A 19,800-nucleotide genomic window follows, 5' to 3' on the forward strand; every position below is an offset into this window, starting at 1 on the left:
TGTACATTTATTGTATGGCTTCAATGACAAACGCTTACAATTTGTTCATACATATTTTAATTTACTTATGCCCGTAATTTCAACGTCTGGGTAAACGGGTAGGTAGCTACCTATTAGTTATCTTTATCTACGCGTTTGGTAATTTCTACATGCCATTTACCGAGGCGTGTAAATTTTGAAATCATGTGGTAATATTGGTGATTTTCATTCATGATTTCGCAAAATCATTGCCACATAGAAGTGTTTTACAACTTTTAACACATTGGCAACGATTAACCAGGTAAAATCCTTGGCGTAAGTAATATGGCCGTTTTTGACTCGATAACGTTACTTATGCGTTGAAATTAAAAAAATGTTGCTTACACGGGAGATATCTGTGAACTCATAGATAGCTACTTGTTGAAATTACGGGCATTAAGGGACTGACATAAGGAGCCATCTGGGTACAGATGACGACATGGTGATGAACTCGACTCCTTGCTATGTCGCTCACAATTTTCAAGCTGTTTACCATTCTTTACCCCTCCTGGTAATTGATGTTCTGTGGTCAAGTTGCAGAATCTTTTTCAAGAAATTCGGAGTTAAAGTTTAATCTTTTGAACAACAATTAAGTCTCACTTGTAATTATGCCTGGTAAACCCTTTTCTAGGCATTTCGGCAGTTGTTTTTTGTAAGTTTGGATCGATTATTTCTGGAGAAATTTCTATCTTTGCTTTGTTAAGATTTTTGTCGTCTTTTGGATCTTTACGGTGTTTTGCACTATCAGATCAAACAATGCCAGACCAATAAGTTCAGGACTATGGTACCACATATGATTTATCATTTTGTTATTTCCTCTATCTGATATTTGTTTGTGAATGCCTTTCGTATTAAGTAAATCTTCAATGCGGTTTAGGTCTTGTTTTGGACCTAAAAATATTTCTGAATATCGTTTTCACTATTTTTTGTATTAAACTCAATCTATTGCTTCTATTTCTTTTTAACCTATTGATAATGTTTACCAAATATATCCTATATTATATCTATATAACATTATCTTGTTCATTATACGTAATGAGACGACTCCTAGTCTCATCACAAATGCACCCAAGAAACCAAAGGAAAATAAACTGAGAAAATGAAAACACACGCGCGAGCGATGTTGTTCGCTTCGTTGCTTTAGAGAGACTCATTCTTTATTTAGTTATTTGTTTCAACTATACCTTAAAATCTAACACAAAAATAGACGCACAAAATGCACGATGTACCTAAAAATGCATTATGCACCCAGCAGGCATAATGCTTCGTTGGTAGTAAAACTACACAATTTATGGTCGACAGTTTTCTTATCTTTAAATATAGACCCTAATCACACAATGATCTCATGCGTCGTTGACTAGAAAACTACCAAGACAGATAAAACAATTGTACAAAATTGTCCATACTCCCCGCCGCGAAAAGATCCTAATCTTTTAACAATGATATGTATGTATGTATATGGATCTTATCTTTTTATAACCTAAATAATTTTAGTACTATTACAATTACATTTAATTTTGGAACTGCTAAATATAATATAAAACATTATAAGGACTTAAATCTGGGTGATCGCACCCAATACCTTCAGCAACCAGCTAGGACGTGGATCTCTCTTCCATCGATGAATTACATAGTATATCCATTTTCGTTTGGTAGGATATTTCTTTTTAATTGTGATTGCTTTATTGATTATACCATCATAACCAGACCAAATTCGAAAACTACTTCTGGCATCATTTCCTTCTTCACCATCGGCATTATTCAGCGATATCCCTATGTTATCTGCACTTTGCCATCTTTGTGATACCATAATAACATTGGTTGGTGGTTCATGTGTTGCGCCTGTAACATAGGAAGGGCCCGCCGTCATATTGGCACCGCCATCCATTTTTTCGTAGTGAGGGCAATAGAACGTCTTATCTTTACGTTTAATTTGCCAACCCTCGATTCCCACTTCATTGGTACCTTTGTTTTGTACCCTTGCGTTAGCATCACCCTTGGAAATTTTTATGCCATCCTTCTCTCTGCTTATTACAAAATATTCCGTTTGGCTTATATCTTCTTCGCCACACAGTACTTTGTCGTCGACAGCACTTTCTTGTAGTTGTTGTGACATTTCATCTCGGCATCGTTGAAAGTCAGCTTCTATATTGGAAATGTCATCAACATTACATGCACGTTCAGTATCGAGCAATTTTTCTAAGTCAAAATTGCGGACATTTAATGCAGTATTTGTAGATTCGAATGCAACAATTCGGCTCTTCAAGATATTAATCTCAGCACGATTAGCACTAATTTGTCCTTCGAATTGTGCACGCAACTCTCGCGAAGACTGTTGCAATTTGGCTTCATACTTTGTAGAAAGCCGACAGCGTATTTCTTTAATGTCTTGAGAATGAATTTGTTCCTTGTAGGTAATTTCTCCCCGCAGACTCTGAATGTTCTTTTGTGGATACTCGAACTCTTTTCTTAATTCATCAAGGTCCACAACGGTATTTTCTTTTTCAGCATTAGCAGCATTGTATTTGGCGGTAAGGCCTTCAACTCTTGATTCATACAGACGAGCATTTTCCTCAGCAATTGAGCAAGCAATGGCCTTTTGATCCAACCTGAACTTCAACTGTTCATTTCTTTCACGTATTCGATTTATTTCACTTGTAAACTTCCGCGAAACATCATCGCGAACGTTTTCATTTTCAGTTTCCATAGTTTCCGTGTCCTCACCGACTTTCTCAGTGGATCCTACACTACCTGAAAACTTTACTGTTTTATTAAATTCAGGAATAGTCATATTTTCCTAATTGAATTACTATCTACCTGTCTAGTATTTAACTTGGGAATCCATTCCCATTGATTTCTTCATAATCTTTTACTTTCACCTCTTTAGGTGCTACTCTAGAAATTTTCGCAAATCTCACCATGCGGTAACAAATTTGTAAAAAGTTGAAATTTTCTACTCTACTCTACACCCATGTCTGTTCTCACCTGACGATATAATAGGTCAAACTTTTTAATTGCATACCGCACACCTGATGCGAATATGCTGTGCATTTTATATGGAACTTTTTCCATATTCCGGAGCTCTCTATCATTGTCTATAAAATCCATTCTGGCTTCCGTGAAGGAATTAACAATGACATCACACTTGTCCCTAGTCCCGTTGGATACACTGTTCTGAGCAATTTTGCTCATTTCTAAATATAATAACACAATATACTCGCCCAACATCCTTTGATGTTGGATGAATTCTTCGAAATTTATATTCGCAAGCTCTATTTTTGTCACTTTATTTTACACTTGGTTTTTATAACTTTTAGAATCCTACCATAGACACTTTTTCACTACGTGATTCTTTACTGGTGATCGACGCAACACTGCCTTTTTGCGACTGTTGGCCTTTCCCCTAACTAACATCAAAAACCTAACGTAGTCACTTTTGACTACGCGCCTATTGCGTTAGTTAAAATAACGGATAAATCCAACGTAGTAACTTTTTACTACGCGCTTATCTCGCTACTAAATTACGGATAGACCACAGCACTTTTCTTTTTTAAAAATGCGAGCCCAACACGTCACTACACTAAAACGAATAAACTACACAAATTCCCTTTTTGAACTCGCGAGTCTATCTCGTCGGGGGTCACCAAATGATGAGACGACTCCTAGTCTCATCACAAATGCACCCAAGGAACCAAAGGAAAATAAACTAAGAAAATGAAAACAAGCGCGCGAGCGATGTTGTTCGCTTCGTTGATTTAGAGAGACTCTTTATTTACTACAAAATATTTAAACCTAAATCTTACAATCTAACAATAACACACATACACATACATTTTGTTTACACGCAAAATAGAAATGCACGCTGTGACTATAAATACATCATGCACACACACGTTGCGTTGGTAATGGAAAATACATTTTTTATAGACCCTTTCTTATCTTTACTATTTTGGGCACGACATTTGTTCCATTATTTATGACAGGCAGTCGGTTATTTTTAAACATAGATTCTTCGAACACATGCTTAAAAAAGAAATCTACCTGACTCTATTTACACAGAAAAGAGTCTTCTACAAAATTCACCATTCTCCCCGCCTTAAAAGATTCTAATCTTTTAACTATGAGGTACTGTAACGATAATGACTGATAACATTCTGCTATGCCTTCTACTCTTGAGACAAGAGCTCTCTTAATCTTTATCCCAAAATTAAAAGAAGCATCTGTTAGTCTCATTTGCAACCCAATCTGTGGCGGACCTGATTGAAACTGTACGGACTTATTTCCACACTCTTCCAATGAACTATTTAAGCTATTCACCTCAGCTACATTATCTAGACGTGGCACTTCTATGGGCACAAACAAACCCATAGCTTCCATGCCTTCCTCTATTCTTTTCACCGCATATTGCACTCCCACAGCGAATACGCAATGATCGTATGGTACTTTTCCCATACGTCGGAGCTCCCTTTCGTTACCTAAAAAATCCTTTCTTGCTTCCGCGAAAGAACTAACTATTTCGGAACACTTTTCCCTAGTTTCTTTGGCTATACTGTTTTGAGCAATTTTGCTCGTTTGTAAACATATGGACACTATATACTCGCCCAACATCCTTTGATGTCACTTTATTTTTTTTTTCTATCTATAAAATTGGCCTAACACAATCTTTGCTTCGACTGTGCGCCTTTCTATAACCTAACGAATAAACCTAACGTAGTCACTTTTGACTACGCGTCTACTACGTTATAACACTACGCGTAAACTAACACACTTTTCTTTCTTGAAAATATGAGCCTACCACGTCACTACACTTAACTCGAATAAACTACACAAATTTCTTGTTTGAAACCGCGAGCCTATCACGTCACCTATCACAGCAGTATTTTTTTACACTACGTGAACTATCATTTTGAGGTCACCAAATGATGAGACGACTCCTAGTCTCATTACAAATGCACCCAAGAAACCAAAGGAAAATAAACTAAGAAAATGAAAACACACGCGCGAGCGATGTTGTTTGCTTCGTTGCTTTAGAGAGACTCATTCTTTATTTAGTTATTTGTTTCAACTATACCTTAAAATCTAACACGATGTACCTAAAAATGCATTATGCACACAGCAGGCATAATGCTTCGTGGGTAATAAAAATACACAATTTATGGCCGACAGTTTTCTTATCTTTAAATATATACCCTAATCACACAATGATCTCATGCGTCGTTGACTAGAAAACTACCAAGACAGATAAAACAATTGTACAAAATTGTCCAATACGTTTTGTAAAATCAATAACCCAAACTCTCACTTATAACACTCAGTTGATGTCGTGTGGGATACCAAATAAATAAATAAATAAAATAGAAAAAACATTCTGGGGGCGTCCAGTCTCGAACGATTTAAACGCAAGGTGCTTCTACGGCCTCTCACTCTCGCCTACTTCGAACTTGGATTTGTCAATCGCAGACTATTCTTATAGTAATCGCTTGAATATGTGCAGTCAAAAATCCCTCTCAAAAATTTTCTAACAAGTTTGTACGGTGGTACAGAAGCTCTCGACCTAATATCTGCTCGAGCTGGTGAGACCCCATTTTTCTAGGCATTTGTACACTGCTAGTTCTTGTTTCTCCCATGAGCTACTGTCAGTTTCAGGAACACCTAGGAGTTGTTCTTTACCCCCATGTGATACCAGAACAGCAACCCGTTTTTTCTTCCCTGTTTTGAGAATACCTGGTAATAGTTTTCCATGCCAGTGCACACAAATAGCCTCGTTCCTTGAAGCTGTTGCGTTTATTTTTCACGGTTTATTCTCCGCTGTTCACGGATAAAGCTTCTAGAGATCTTATATTTGTAGGGATCCTCTCCGATAGCTTCTACTGTAGCCATAATTATACTAGTAACGTTCCTATACACCTTACAGGGGTCCAGCACCAATGACAATTGCATAGTTACGATTTTCTTGAAGCCACGCTTGATTGTTTTCGGGACAGATGGTTCTTCAGATTCTACGATACGTTTAGCATCAAACCATGACCTAGCCCTCATTGAAAATGTATTGAAATATGAAAACATTGACACACAAATTTCAGAAAAAGGAAATAACAACATAGTTAATAATCTGTGGTATCTTAGTCCTGAACTTGCTGACCTGCCATTGTTTCATCCAACGGTGCAAAACGCCGTAAAGAGCCAAAAGGCGACAAAAATCTTAACAAATTTAAATGAAAGGTGCTTACACCTGGGAAGTTTTTGCGGATTCTGTAACTACAATGTTCAAAGATGAGAAAAATCAAAAAAAAACAAAAAAATCGCCGGAGAGATTTTTAAATAAATCGCGATTCAAGTTGACATTTTTAGGGGTTGTAGCTATCAAAATTTTCTACAAGATTGACCTTATTGATATTTTCGTAGGTTTTACAACTTTTGAGATATAGAAGTTGAAATTGGGAAAATTCAATTCAATTCTGTATCGTTTCCTTATAAAACAATGTCATGATTGCAATTTCACAACTTAAGCTTATATATCTAAAAAAATGGTACAACCTAGGGAAAATTACAGCCTTGTAGAGAATTTTCACAGCTATAAGATTTTCTCAGGTCACATGTCGATACGACTTACCGTATTCAAGAAAATTCGCGAAACCCTAACAAAACAAAACTAAAAATGTAAACTGAGCTTCCTTATCTCAAAAATGGTACAAGCTGGGAACAAATGATAAACGTCAATCCTCTAGAGAATTTTGACAGCTACAACATTTTGTTTAGCTCCATTTCGATTGGACTTGCGGTTTTCAAGCAAAATCGTAAAAACCTAAAAAGCACCTAAAAATGTGAATTTTGACCGCGATTTATTTAAAAATCCCTACAGCGATTTTTTCTTGTTTTTGGATTTCTTGTAAGCGGTTTTCATTAAAAGTTAGTTAAGGCGCCCCCTTCATGACATTGTTTTATAAGGGGGCGATTCAGTCAGTGCATTGTCCCAATTTGAACTTCAATATCTCAAAAATGGTAAAACCTATGAAATTACCGTAAATGTCAATCTTGTAGAGAATTTTCATAGCTACAACATTTTCTTCAGTCTCATTTTGATAGGACTTGCAGTTTCTAAGCAAAATCGTGAAAACCTAAACAACCCCTAAAAATATCAACTTGAATCGCGATTTATTTAAAAAGCGCTCCGGCGATTTTTTTTGTTTTTTGATTTTTCTCATCTATGAACATTGTAGTTTCAGAATCCGCAAAAACTTCCCAGGTGTAAGCACCTTCCATTTAAATTTTATTCAAGAGCACCGTGAAGATTAAATTTTCTTCAGAAATATTATATCCAAACTTCCAAAAGAGCAACTGCCGAAAATCCTAGAAAAAGGTCTGGCATAATTCTTGTTGTTCAAGAGATTAAATATTAACTCCGAATTTCCAGGAGGCGCAAAGGATGGTAAACAACTTGAAAGTTGTGAACTACATAGCAGGACGTTCTTCAAGTAGTCAGCTGTACCCAGATAGCTCCAAAACCACATGATGTCTGACTCTCGAATAAATTTAATTTAGATCAAAATGTAAAAGACATTTGTTTTCATTTCAAACATTGATAAAAACGAAGAAAATGTTTTTTTAATAGTCTCCATTTTCGCACAAAGGCGTACCTAGTCACGTTTTTCGGGACATTGGCTTTATTATCTCGAATTCTGTAATACCTATTTAGTATTAGATTTATTATATATACTTATATTTTGTTGTTCAGCATGAAATGTTAAGAATAGAATGGCCTTTAATTTAATGCTTAATATGGACAAAAAGCTTTAACCATTCCAGAGAAATGGGTCGCCGAAATCGCTAAATAGCCAAAAAATCGAGATTTTCATAATGTCGAGGCCCCAGTGGCACATGTTAACATATTCCAATTGTGCTCAAACTTTGACAGTCTTAAAATCTGACCAAACTAAAAACTTTATGCGGTTGCCGCCTTAAAAAATCCGACATCGATTTGTTCCCTTTGAACAATAACCAGCCCAACGCTACAACTTAAAAAAAAAAAAACATTGTTCCACAACATCCCATACGGGACAAGGGAGACTTCTCTACAGACTACGCTACAAATTATAACAAAGAAAATATTGAATTTTACATAGAACGTTTGATATTTTATCAAATTTTATATTTTTACATAGTTTAATAATAAAAAAGTTGTATTACAATACCATACTTTTATGCCCTACACCACACTGTCGTAAGAGGTTTCGATAACATAATAATCTGCTAAAAATCTAATTTAGAACACTTTGAAGATTTTTGACGATTTTTCTAACATCAATTGACAATTTTACGACTTTTATGACGATTTTCGGCCAAAAACTGTTTGCATATTTTTTGCATATTTTGCTTATTTTTTGAATATATTTTGCATATTTTTTGCATGTTTTTGATATGACCCCAAATATCGAAAAATTGACCCTTAAAACGCATAGATCCAAAATTTGAGTCCAATCGGATGAGAAATAAAAAACATGCAAAAATCCGATGTCTTGTTATAAATATATTTGAATATTTTTGGACCTACTTTCCATTTTATAAGTTGGTCTAATATCGTATGTATTCCAATCTTGTCATATGCCTTGGCAAAATCCAAGGATACAAGCGATATGTGTTTCCTTGTGGAAATTGATTGTGTTATAATGTGATCAAGATATATGAGAGAATCATACGTTCATTTTCCTTTTTTGAACCCAATTTGATTATTGTGAAGAAGATTATTTGTCGTTAAAAACCACCATAGACGTTTTAAAATGATTTTATCCAATACGATACAATATGATATTATAGCCGTTTTATCTGAATTAGGCTTGATAATTGGTATAACGAGACTATTTTTGTAAATTTGTGGTATATAGTGTGAAAAAATGTTATTGTATAAGGACACTATCCTCTCTTTGTTTGCGATGAGTTTTTAATCATTGGGTATGATATATTATCAATTCCAGGTGTTTTGCCTTTTAGTGTGGAAAGGCAAGAAAAAAATTCTAGAATTGATATAGGGGTTTCGATATGTTCTGCATTTTTGCATGGTATAAGATTGTTATTTATGGTAGCTGATGGTTTATGTTGTTGAAATTCTAACGGAAAATTATGATCTTCCGCATTTTGTGACCAGAAATTGGCGAAGGCATTCGCAATATCCATATCATTGGTTAAAATTGATTGGGGGTTAGAGACAGATTGAATACAGTGTATTCGAGTTTTATTTTTTAAACCGCAAAATATTTTAATATTGCACCATAATTTGTTAATTGAAGAGGTAGGGGTAATATCAGAGGTAAATTTTAAAGTGGAATCTTTTTTAGATATTTTAACTTCCCTCTTAAATTTCGCATTGGCTCTCTTAAAATTAATGAGATTTTCCGTATTAATGTTTTTCTTTAAAATATTCCAGAACCGGTTTCTTTCTTTCTTAAGATGCTCAAGTTTTTTATTCCACCATGGAACAGTACTTCCGGTTTTATTTGGAATTTGGTGAGGAATTGATTCGTTAGCGCTTTGTAGAAGAATCCTCTAAATGTTGGCAGTTTCTTTGCTTATGTTTGCGCTAGTAGCACTTGAATTTTGAAATTTTGAGGAGAATGAATTAAATTTTTCCCAGTTTGCTTTTTCTAGGATAAAATGAGCTTTCTTACGAATTGGTTCTATTACTGGATTTGGGAACAGTGAGATTATTATTGGAAGATGATCACTTCCACATAGATCATCGTATATTTCCCATGTTGAGTTTATTTTGAGTATTGGTGATGCAAAGATAAATCGATGTGTGACATGCGTTGTATAGTGGGTAGGTGACCCATCATTTAGTAGAATAAGGTTGGATTGGGTTATGAATTTGTTAATGATATTCCCTCTTTTCTTGTTCTTTTTTGAACCCCAAGAAGAGTGTCAACCATTAAAATCTCCAGTAACGAGATATGGTATTGAGGAAGAATTGAAAGTGTCTTCTAAATTATTCTTATTAAATGCCAAATTTGGCGATATGTAAGTAGAATAAATTGTAAATTTTATTTTAGAATGTAAAGTCAGTGCTACTGTGTCAAATATGCTGTTGGTATTAACGGTTTCGTGTTGAACAGAATTATGAATAATCAAAGCAGAACCTCCAAATGAGTTCGTATTGTTTTCAGATATGTATATTTTATAATTAACAGGAATTGGGATATTTAATACATTTTTAAGTGTGTTTCCTGAAGGGAAATTACTTGGGGTTTATGTAACTTAATTAGTGTTAGTAGTTCATTATAGTCGTTAATGTAACCTTTTACATTCCATTGTAATATTTTAAGAATCATTTAATCTGTGTTGAATAGGATATTATAGGTTTAATTGATGTATTTATGGTTTAACAAATTCACACCACTAATTAGTGATGTGAACTTGTTATTTTAAATAAAAAAAGGTATTACGTGTAGATTTATGAAGTCCACCCGGTTTCAAACGCCAACCTCACTGCGCATACGCCAAACAAAATCCAGTGTGTTTAAAACACGGATTTACCCGGCGCATACACCATGGAATCGACGTTCGAAGCCGGGTTGATTCATAAATCTAAACGCACTATAAGTAGTTTTATTCTTTTACTTCAATGAATTCATCGCTAGTTTCGCTTAAATTTGGTTCAGTCAGCTCGTTTATGTTTTCTTTTGATTTTGTTGTGAGTGATCTTCTCAATCTCTTTGATTCATTTCTAGGTGGGATGATGACGTTGTCTTTTTTGAAGAGTTTATTGCTTGTTGTCGGATTTTGTGATTTTGTTGTGTTATTGTTTGTAGGTTTGTCGGATGCAGTGACAGGTGATGTTGTTTTTGTGGATTTAGTGAGAGTGGCATTTTTTGATGTTGTTGGTGATTGTTCGTCGAGAGAGTTACAGTTAACGTTGTTTCTGGGTACCTGAGCATATGTTTTGCTTTGTTGGACTCTCTCTTTGTACATGTTGTGGGCAGTTTTATAGTCTACTTTTTTGTTGTTTTTATTGTTTGAATTTCTTTTTGTTTTAAAAATATTGGGCATGTTTTGCTTGTTGATGGATGTTTGGTGTCACTCATTTGTTCTTTCTTGCAATTAATGCAGCATGGTGTGTTTTCACAAGGCGTATTTGAATCAGTTGTGTGATAAGAATTGGCACAATTGTAGCAAATTTTTTCGTTTGAGCAGAATTTTCCCAGATGTCCGAAGAGGTGGCAATTGTTGCATTTTAAGGGGGAAGGAATGTAATTTTGTTAATTTGGTAGCTTGAATGTATGGTCTTGTATTCACTAGTAATGTTCCATTCATAAGTTTCTTGCATGAAGAAACTTCTCCACAAGCACAATCGATAAGTTTTTTAATAAAAAAGGAGAAACATTTTTGAACGTTTCTGTTTCGTTTAAACGTTTTATAACTAGGTATTTTTTGGGCCTATTGACACATTTTTCATGGTTTGGTAAGATCCATGCATAACATGACATTGTTGTTGGAAGTCATTTTTATGTTTTTATTCTCACTCTCTCTGGGTACCACCGTAGTGCAATGGTGGGTTCGATTCCCCGGCCAGGCAACATCAAAATTTTCAACGGTGGCAAAATACCCCTAAGTTTAACTGACCCTTTGGCATTGCATTTTAACTGAACCTTTGGCACTGCATTTTAACTGACCCTTTGGCATTGCATTTTAACTGACCCTTTGGGGTAGAATAGGAGGCAGTCCAGAGTACGTGTTTTGAATAACAAAATAAAATGCATTTATTATTTGTGTAAAACAAAAATATTAATAACTTTATTACATTAAAACAAATTATGAAAATTCTCTATTGAATTCAACATTCAACATGTGTGTGCTCTTCATTTAAGCTTAAGTGCTTTTGCTTCATCTGCTAAATGGGTTTGATATTGTCTTCCCATCACCAGTTAAGATTTCGACATGTACTCCAACAGCACTCCATTGGGAAATTTTCTTCTCGTGAGTTACCGGAAAAATGTTCACAAATGAAATATTATTTAGCTTGTATTAACAAATGTTTGGAAATGTTAACACGATTATCTCTTTTGGGAAATGTATTCCGCTGCCTGTAGAGATGTACAAACTGATTTTTGTACATGTAGGGATCTCTAACAACTGTTAATAAAATGTAGTGAACGGAGTGCCTTTTTCACGACTCCGTTTGCACTGCATCCGGATGCTGTTAAATTGTGAGGAATTGGAGTGCCTTTTTCACGACGCCGTTGAACAGCCTCCGGATGTTGTTAAAATGTGACAAATGGATGTGATTCTTTGGATTGCATCCAAATGCGGTTAAAATGTGAGGAATGGAGTGCCTTTTTCACGACTCCGTTTGAACTGCATAAAAACATGCCGTGAAAGAACTAGTCTACATTATACTACTTCCAATTTATTTTGCTGGGTTCTCTATAAAATGGTGTCGTAAGACACGCCGTTCGGACTCGGCGATAAACAGTAGGTCCCATATCATTGAGCTAATATGAATCGCGGTGCACTCATTGATATGAGAGATGTTTCCCTTGTCCCGTCTGGGATGTTTGTGGAACAATTATATTATATTCTCACTCTCTCTTGGAGAGGAGATATCGTTTAAATTCCTCTTATGTGAGAAAAATAATTATTAAACTGGACAAAAAGTTTTTTTTCTTTATTTAAAGTTTGTAGTTTTTATTTGTTATTTATTAAGAATTATTTTTTCTAACTGAGATATAATAAAGAGATTGCTGGTTTTGTTCACTATACACTAAGAATTTTTGTTTAATGGTAAGCTCTGTGCTGCGGTCAAATCAACGATCCGAACGGAGTGAGAATAAGTTTGCCACTGTGAAATAATGAATATAAAAAATATTGTTGTATACAATTTCATTGAAAGTAAAATAAGTAATGGCGACAAATTGTTCGTTATATCCGTGTACGTGTTGTTAACATATTTTTTACAGATTTGAATGGAGTTACAATAAATTAAATTTACTTCAAGTTTTTTCATTATTTTTTATTTTCCGCGAACATAAAAATAAATTTAGGAAATATTTAAGCATCTGCAGATAAATGCCAAAAGAAGTTAACGATTTATAAATATATATATAAACACCTCTGGGCGCAGCATCCAATTTTATGAACTAGAACAGATTTGAGACCAGGATTTTTTCTTAACCCATGTAGTAAAAAAATTGCGGATGTGATCGCAAAATGTTTGTTAATTTTTACTTTCAATGGAATTGAGCTACAAATTTCATGACATTGAATTTATGAAAATTTCATTCTGTGGAATTGTAAAATGGGTTCATGCCAAAGGATTGGTAAAGATGTCATGCCAACGGTTTGGTAAATATGCAATACCAAAGGGTTGGTAAAGATGCTATTTGCATTTGTAAATGGTTTGATCCGTCTGTTTGGATCTTTTGTAAAAAGAATGGGCGAAGATGCTAAAAAGATGACATGGTACTTCATTTGCAACCATACTTAAATAGGATCTTTGGCATCAATCATTTTGGTTGTTGGGTGCTGGTTGCTGTAAGAAGGGGCTTAAGTTACATTATAATTTACTAAACATTATTACATTGTTAACTGTCAAATCGGTTATCCAAATTTAAATTACGCACATATATAGAAAAACACGCAAATGTCATTTGTTTTATTTTTTTAACTTATTTTTGTAGATTTTGATGATTACGATACCGACGATCCCTATGAATCAGAAAATGAAGGAGAAGAAGACGATGTTATTGGAACCACCAATAGTGGTGTTAACAAAGACAAGGATAATAAAGAACACTTGGATCCTACGTCATATTCGTGGTGCATATTGCGGGTAGCATTGATGAAAGTTTTTATAAAGAAAATACAGGATTTTGTCAATATATCAGGAATTGAGCTTCAAGGTAGTTTACGAAATATACCTGTTTATTATTTATATATAATAATTGATGATTAAACTTAGATCTACCAGTCCTGAGCCCACTCTCTCATGAAGTTCTAAGAACATTTAATAGATGGCAAGAAATTGCTCTTGAAATTCTGCTTTCTAAAGGTCCACCGGGAGAGGACTTCATTCCTGGTACGTATTCTTCTTAAAACATAATCAAAGCAAAATACTTCACATCAAAAAATATTCTTGTACTCTTTACAGGCTGTTTTTCCAACAGTGGAGTACCCGGACTCTCAATACACAGATATAGGTCCCTATTAAATAAAGACAACACACCATTTTCTACCAGCACAGCCGCTGGACCGGTTCGTAGATTGTGGAACTTCCTTGTTCGTCAAGATGAAGCCCAAGATGTATTTATCAAAGTCATATATGGAAAGAAAATTGAAAATACATATAAAAATCATATTCAACTAACTGATTCGGTTGATAATGGTAAAACGTAACAATCATCTTTTTGAAGCGTTAATAATCAGAAAATCCAAATTTTAGGAAGTTCATCAAGCAAAGATGTGAACGAACCAATTCGCGTTATACACAAGGACCACGAGTCAATTTTAGCGTTTTGCTTAAATAACAGTTCATCTAGCATGATAGCTGTAGCAAATCCTCGGGAGGTTCAAGAATTCAACATTTCACTCCTATTAGAATCACCAAATTGGTACGAGGATGAGTGTGACTACGATTTGTTAAATATGGCAAAGGACAACGAAACGGGATCCAATACTGGCTTTTTAATGATACAAAGTTCTGATCAGTAAGTATTAACATTATATCCCGTAAACATATACTATGTGGTTGACAACTATTTTACAGACCTTTGGCCTAATTACGTGTTTCGATTCGATCGAGTATTTGCTCGTGAATGAAACAATCGTACTATGAAAACCTATTCGCGCCACGAACCGTACATTTACTAAGGTATATGCATTAGCAATCTGTTACAACAATGTCAAAAAGTTTTACAAGAATTAATAATTTCGAACACAACTTCATTCCGAAATTATTGTTCAATCCCACGGCAGCGGGTTCTTTCGTACCGGATTGACCCGAAACCATTGTGTTTCGGCCAGCGGCTGCCAACCCAGCATAAAACCTACGGTTCTATGTAGGTTTTTATGCTGCTACAACAACAACGAACTCAACAAATATTTACATTTTTTCCTTAATAATTTCGTTTTTATTTTTGCTTTAAAATAAACACATACCATTTACCATCTAACTTCTTAACGTTTTTGGAAGAACACATATGTAGGTTTTCATAGTTCTATTTTTTTATTGTCGATCATAGTATATTGTCAAATTTTATATTTTTTGCTAACATACATAATTTATTTATTTGCTGAATACCTAAACAACAAGAAATGGATCTTATAACGTGTCCGACAGCCAAAATTACACTTGAACCGGACTATATACGTTTGAAAATATAGGCAAAATTGAGTAAAATGGCATTTTTAATTTTTCGTTTTCTCATCGTTTTGACCTTTTAGAGGTCAAACAAATTTCAAAGGTCAACATTTTTCAAAAAAATATTTTAAATACTTGTACTCGTCGTACGATGCTGGTATTGGTGTCATATTAAAGAGGGGAGTATAGGCTTTATATAATAATTATAAATTATTGCATTGCAGGATAAAAAGGACATCAAAAATATCCTTGAAAAATTAAGTCAAAAGTGAGCATTTTGGCAGGCGCATATCTTCTAAACCGCGAAGAATTTTAATTTGTTCATGGAGGCATATATATATATATATATATATATATATATGATCGAACCAAACCTATGGAAATCAATGTACAGTATAGTCTCGACAATCTGGACACTCGTTAATCCGGACACTAGCATTTTTTATATGCTGTGTGTTCATTTCCTCTTAAAGAATTAGTTCATAAACTGTCTTAATGGTAAACTAATTGTTTTTTATTAGGCCCCGATGTCTTATATACATACCATCAATGCGTTATGTTTTTTATCATTTTTGTTTATGTTGAAAAATGTTCGTTAGGAATTATAACTTAGGCTAGTTTGATATGAATTATACGAATACTTGAAGAATTTGTATCCTATCAATATGTTACCCTATTTGGTGTTGTTTGATTAATATAAAAAATAATTTCAAAAAATTAAGTTTCAGTGTTTTATTTTGAAATTCACTTAAAACTAGAAAATAATTTGTCGGTTAGCCTCAATAAATATATTCTTTCTCATGATGGAAACTCTCAAATAAAACGCTCGCCGTTTAATTTTGCCACCATCTATAATTTCGACAACAAAATAAACTTAAACTGGTAACAGAAACCCACAGCCTCAGGGAGACTTTTAAACTTCCACTCAAAACATACAAAAAGAACCATTATCAATACGGCAAATAACATAATACATAGAGTAATGAACATAAGCGATGAACAATTTCACGCTGAAAATAAGAACAAAATTAGAAAAATACTTACCCAGAATGATTTCCCACTGCAATTAACTAACTCTTTATTGAATACATAAAAACCGAAAAATATAAAAGAACCTACAGAATAAAAATCACCAAAAATTTACAAATCACTGATAAGCTACATATATGTTGGTATGACCAAAAATAAGCTTAATGGGTCGATTATAGATAGCAACCGAACTCCAGTTGCGTTGCCCACAGCAAATTTAGTAATATAATTTTTTATTTCCGCATTAAAATTTACACTTTTTACAATTAAATTAATATCTGAAGGTTCAAAACACTGATAAACGGGTATGTGATGAAAACCGAATCGACTCGATTTGCAGAATCGAAATGGTATATAATCGGAGCGCAGTTTATGATATATATAGTTTTGCTTCGCAAAAGACCCTTATTTGAATAATATTTTTAAAACCCATTTTCAATTTCATTAAAATATTCACCAAAATTAGAGTTATACGATTTCGATTTATTGCAAAACGAGTCGAATCGTCTTCCATCACATACCCGGTTGATTGGATTTGACAACAATTTCCGTTTCCAATTTACTCATTTTAATTACATGATTTTCTCTTCTGGCAACGCAACTACAGTTGAGTTGCTATCCATAATCGACCCCTAAAATACGCATGTCGGCACACAAGTCCGACATTAAGCTAAGGAATACAAATGTAACACAAAAACAAGTAAGCCAAGGCTATAGTGGGACGGGGCCGACCATGTAATACCCTACACCTTTACCCCTGGGAATTAGCTTTCCACATATCAAAACTTCTTTATTGAACAAATAAACTTATTGTATGAAGTAAATTTGTGGATTCTGGTATCGTATCACAAAAAGCTTAAATAATAACATAATAAATGTTTCACAAACATCCCAAAAGAGACAACGCTCAATGATAAGGAACCCACAACTTATCTCCGAGTCCGAACTGCGTGTCCTAAGACACCAATTGTAGAGTAGTTTTACAAGACTGAAATACTCTGAAAATGTCGCAAACCTTACTGAAGGATATTTTGCAACCATTGAAAATTTGATTTTGCCTGGCTGGGGAATCATTTTGAAAAAAAGGTGGCAAATCGACCCATGCTGCAATGTATGTATAAAAATCCAATAGAACAATTAAAACGTTAGGGCACCATGTAATTTGCAATAATGCAACAACTGGGAATGGGAAAAGGTAGTTCTCTACACAAAACCCATTATATATTAAGCAGTAGGCCCGTTACCTAGCAGACACTTTATTGCAATTTTCATCAGGGCGAAGATCGGTAGTTCTATTTTCATATGTAGTATACTTTGCCGGTATATGTCCTCCAAGAAAATAAAATATATTTTCTTTTTCAAAATAGTCAGGCTTAATCCCATAGTCGTTGTTTTAATATTTTATTAAAACAACTTTAATTTATTAGTGGGAAAAAATTGGCGATGTTTACCAAGGGGTAAGGCAGGGAATACTATTGTTTCAGATCTCGCCACAGATCTTCATCAGTTCCCTTATTTCTTGTTTTTCAACAAGAAACTTTTTATACCCAAGTGTCAATTGCTAGCTCAAATAGATACGTGCGCAAAGAAACACTCTGATCGAGAATTTCTTTGGCACTACCTAAACTCTAGCAACTTCACTTGCAAACAAAACCAAATTTTTCCCACTGCTATGCGTTCGTCGATTCTCGACGAAAAAGCACATAACTAATTTGTTGGTATTGCATACTCAGCAATAAACAACATTTTGACGGTGCCCGGTCTCACAATTAAGAGGGTTGGCGTTTTTTATTTGGGATTTTCCCACTAATAAATTAAAGTTGTTTTAATAAAATATTAAAACAGCGACTATGGGATTAAGCCTGACTATTTTGAAAAACAAAATAGAAGTCGTCATCCCAAATAAAAAACGCCAACCCTCTTAAAATAAAATATAGACCAAAAATATTTTTTTTTTGTATTTTTCATACAAAAGTAATGGTCTATTTCACCCGCTAAATAATATCAGATCATCATCCAAAATTGTAAGCATCTTCCTCTACCTAACTCCTAACCTCGTGCAAAATTACTTACCATGTACACCAACACAATTGACATCAATAGAATGGTCAAGCGTTCCTCTTCCAAGTATAGCTTACTTGCCAGGAATGTCTCTTCCAGGAATAAAGATATAAGCTGTATATTAAAAATTTTCACACAAAAGTTTTGGTCCATTTAACCCTCTAAATATTATCTGATCGCCATTTAAAATTGCATGCTTCTTCTTCGTCATATACTCTTACCTTATTTAAAATTTCGAGGCGATCTGACTATTATTGCGACCTACAGAGCATCTACAAAATCGGATAAAAATTATGTTTTTGGTCCATTTCACCCGCTAAATATTTCACGATCATCACCAATTAAAATAGCGATCTATTCTGATGTGAAACCGACCTCCATACCAAATTTCGTGACTATCGGTCCATAATTGCGACCTGGAGTTTGATTACAATTTATAATGGACAGACGGACGGACGGACACACATCTCAAAATCGCTTTATCTCGCCGAGATATGAAGATTGGTATACCACATTGGGGGTCTTCGATATTTCGCGGTGTTACATGAATTTTTACCAAAACAAACTTATAATACCCTTTCCACATAGTGGTGTAGGGTATAAACAGCGCTTGCAGAACAATGCAACATCACAATCACATACCCAACATCGATGGAGCGAGAGTGTTACAAGCAGAGAGTCATTACAACAAAAGACACTTGAGATGCTCAACATAAACAGCAAAACAGAAACCGACAATACAGCATACTGTTAAGGTAGAAACACAATGAAATACGCCGCTTTTTCACGCTCAGTTTCATGTAAAAGACTAAAGGCCAAGTACTACCTAATTCAAATGAATTAGGCAGCATATGAATTAGGTAGTACTTGGCCTTTAATCTTTTACACAGAAAAACGATCGAGCAATAATTCGTAAATAATAATCAGTGCAATACTAAATTTTGACTTTATTATTATTTACACGTAGGATTTATTTATATTTTTCTGTGATTATACAGTTTTATTTGTAACAAATTCTGTGATATAGATTATATTGTTGTTGTTGTTGTTGTTGTAGCAGCATGAAACCTACGTAGGAGCATAGGTTTAATGATGGGTTGGCAGCCGCTGGCCGAAACCCGCTGCCGTGTGATTGCATAGATTATAAGTCGTACTTTGTTTTTATTTGTAGATGAATTTAATTAATTCCGAAATATTGGAAAAATTATTAAAGAATAAAGAAAACATCAAGACCTTAAACTCGAACAAAAGCGTTTATTTATTAGTAAATTCGAAAGGTCGATAAAATCAAGAAACAATTCGTAATAACTTTTTAAAATTTGTAAACTCAAATCATTGTTTGTGAC

General features: G+C 34.3%; 1 protein-coding gene across 3 annotated transcripts in view; it reads left to right on the forward strand.

The window, feature by feature from the left end:
* Positions 1-19,800, forward strand: part of Rbcn-3A (rabconnectin-3 alpha) — a 696,059-nt gene that overhangs the window by 525,551 nt on the left and 150,708 nt on the right. For all 3 annotated transcript variants that reach the window (XM_073979377.1, XM_073979376.1, XM_073979378.1), the window contains 4 exons: positions 13,686-13,907; positions 13,967-14,083; positions 14,156-14,389; positions 14,447-14,711. In XM_073979377.1, coding sequence (XP_073835478.1) covers positions 13,686-13,907; positions 13,967-14,083; positions 14,156-14,389; positions 14,447-14,711 — 838 coding nt within the window. The remainder of the gene's footprint in view (positions 1-13,685; positions 13,908-13,966; positions 14,084-14,155; positions 14,390-14,446; positions 14,712-19,800) is intronic.

Source organism: Musca autumnalis, unplaced genomic scaffold (genome assembly GCF_047663935.1).
Source record: "Musca autumnalis isolate F117 unplaced genomic scaffold, ASM4766393v1 scaffold_3, whole genome shotgun sequence".
Classification (NCBI taxonomy): Eukaryota; Metazoa; Arthropoda; class Insecta; order Diptera; family Muscidae; genus Musca; species Musca autumnalis.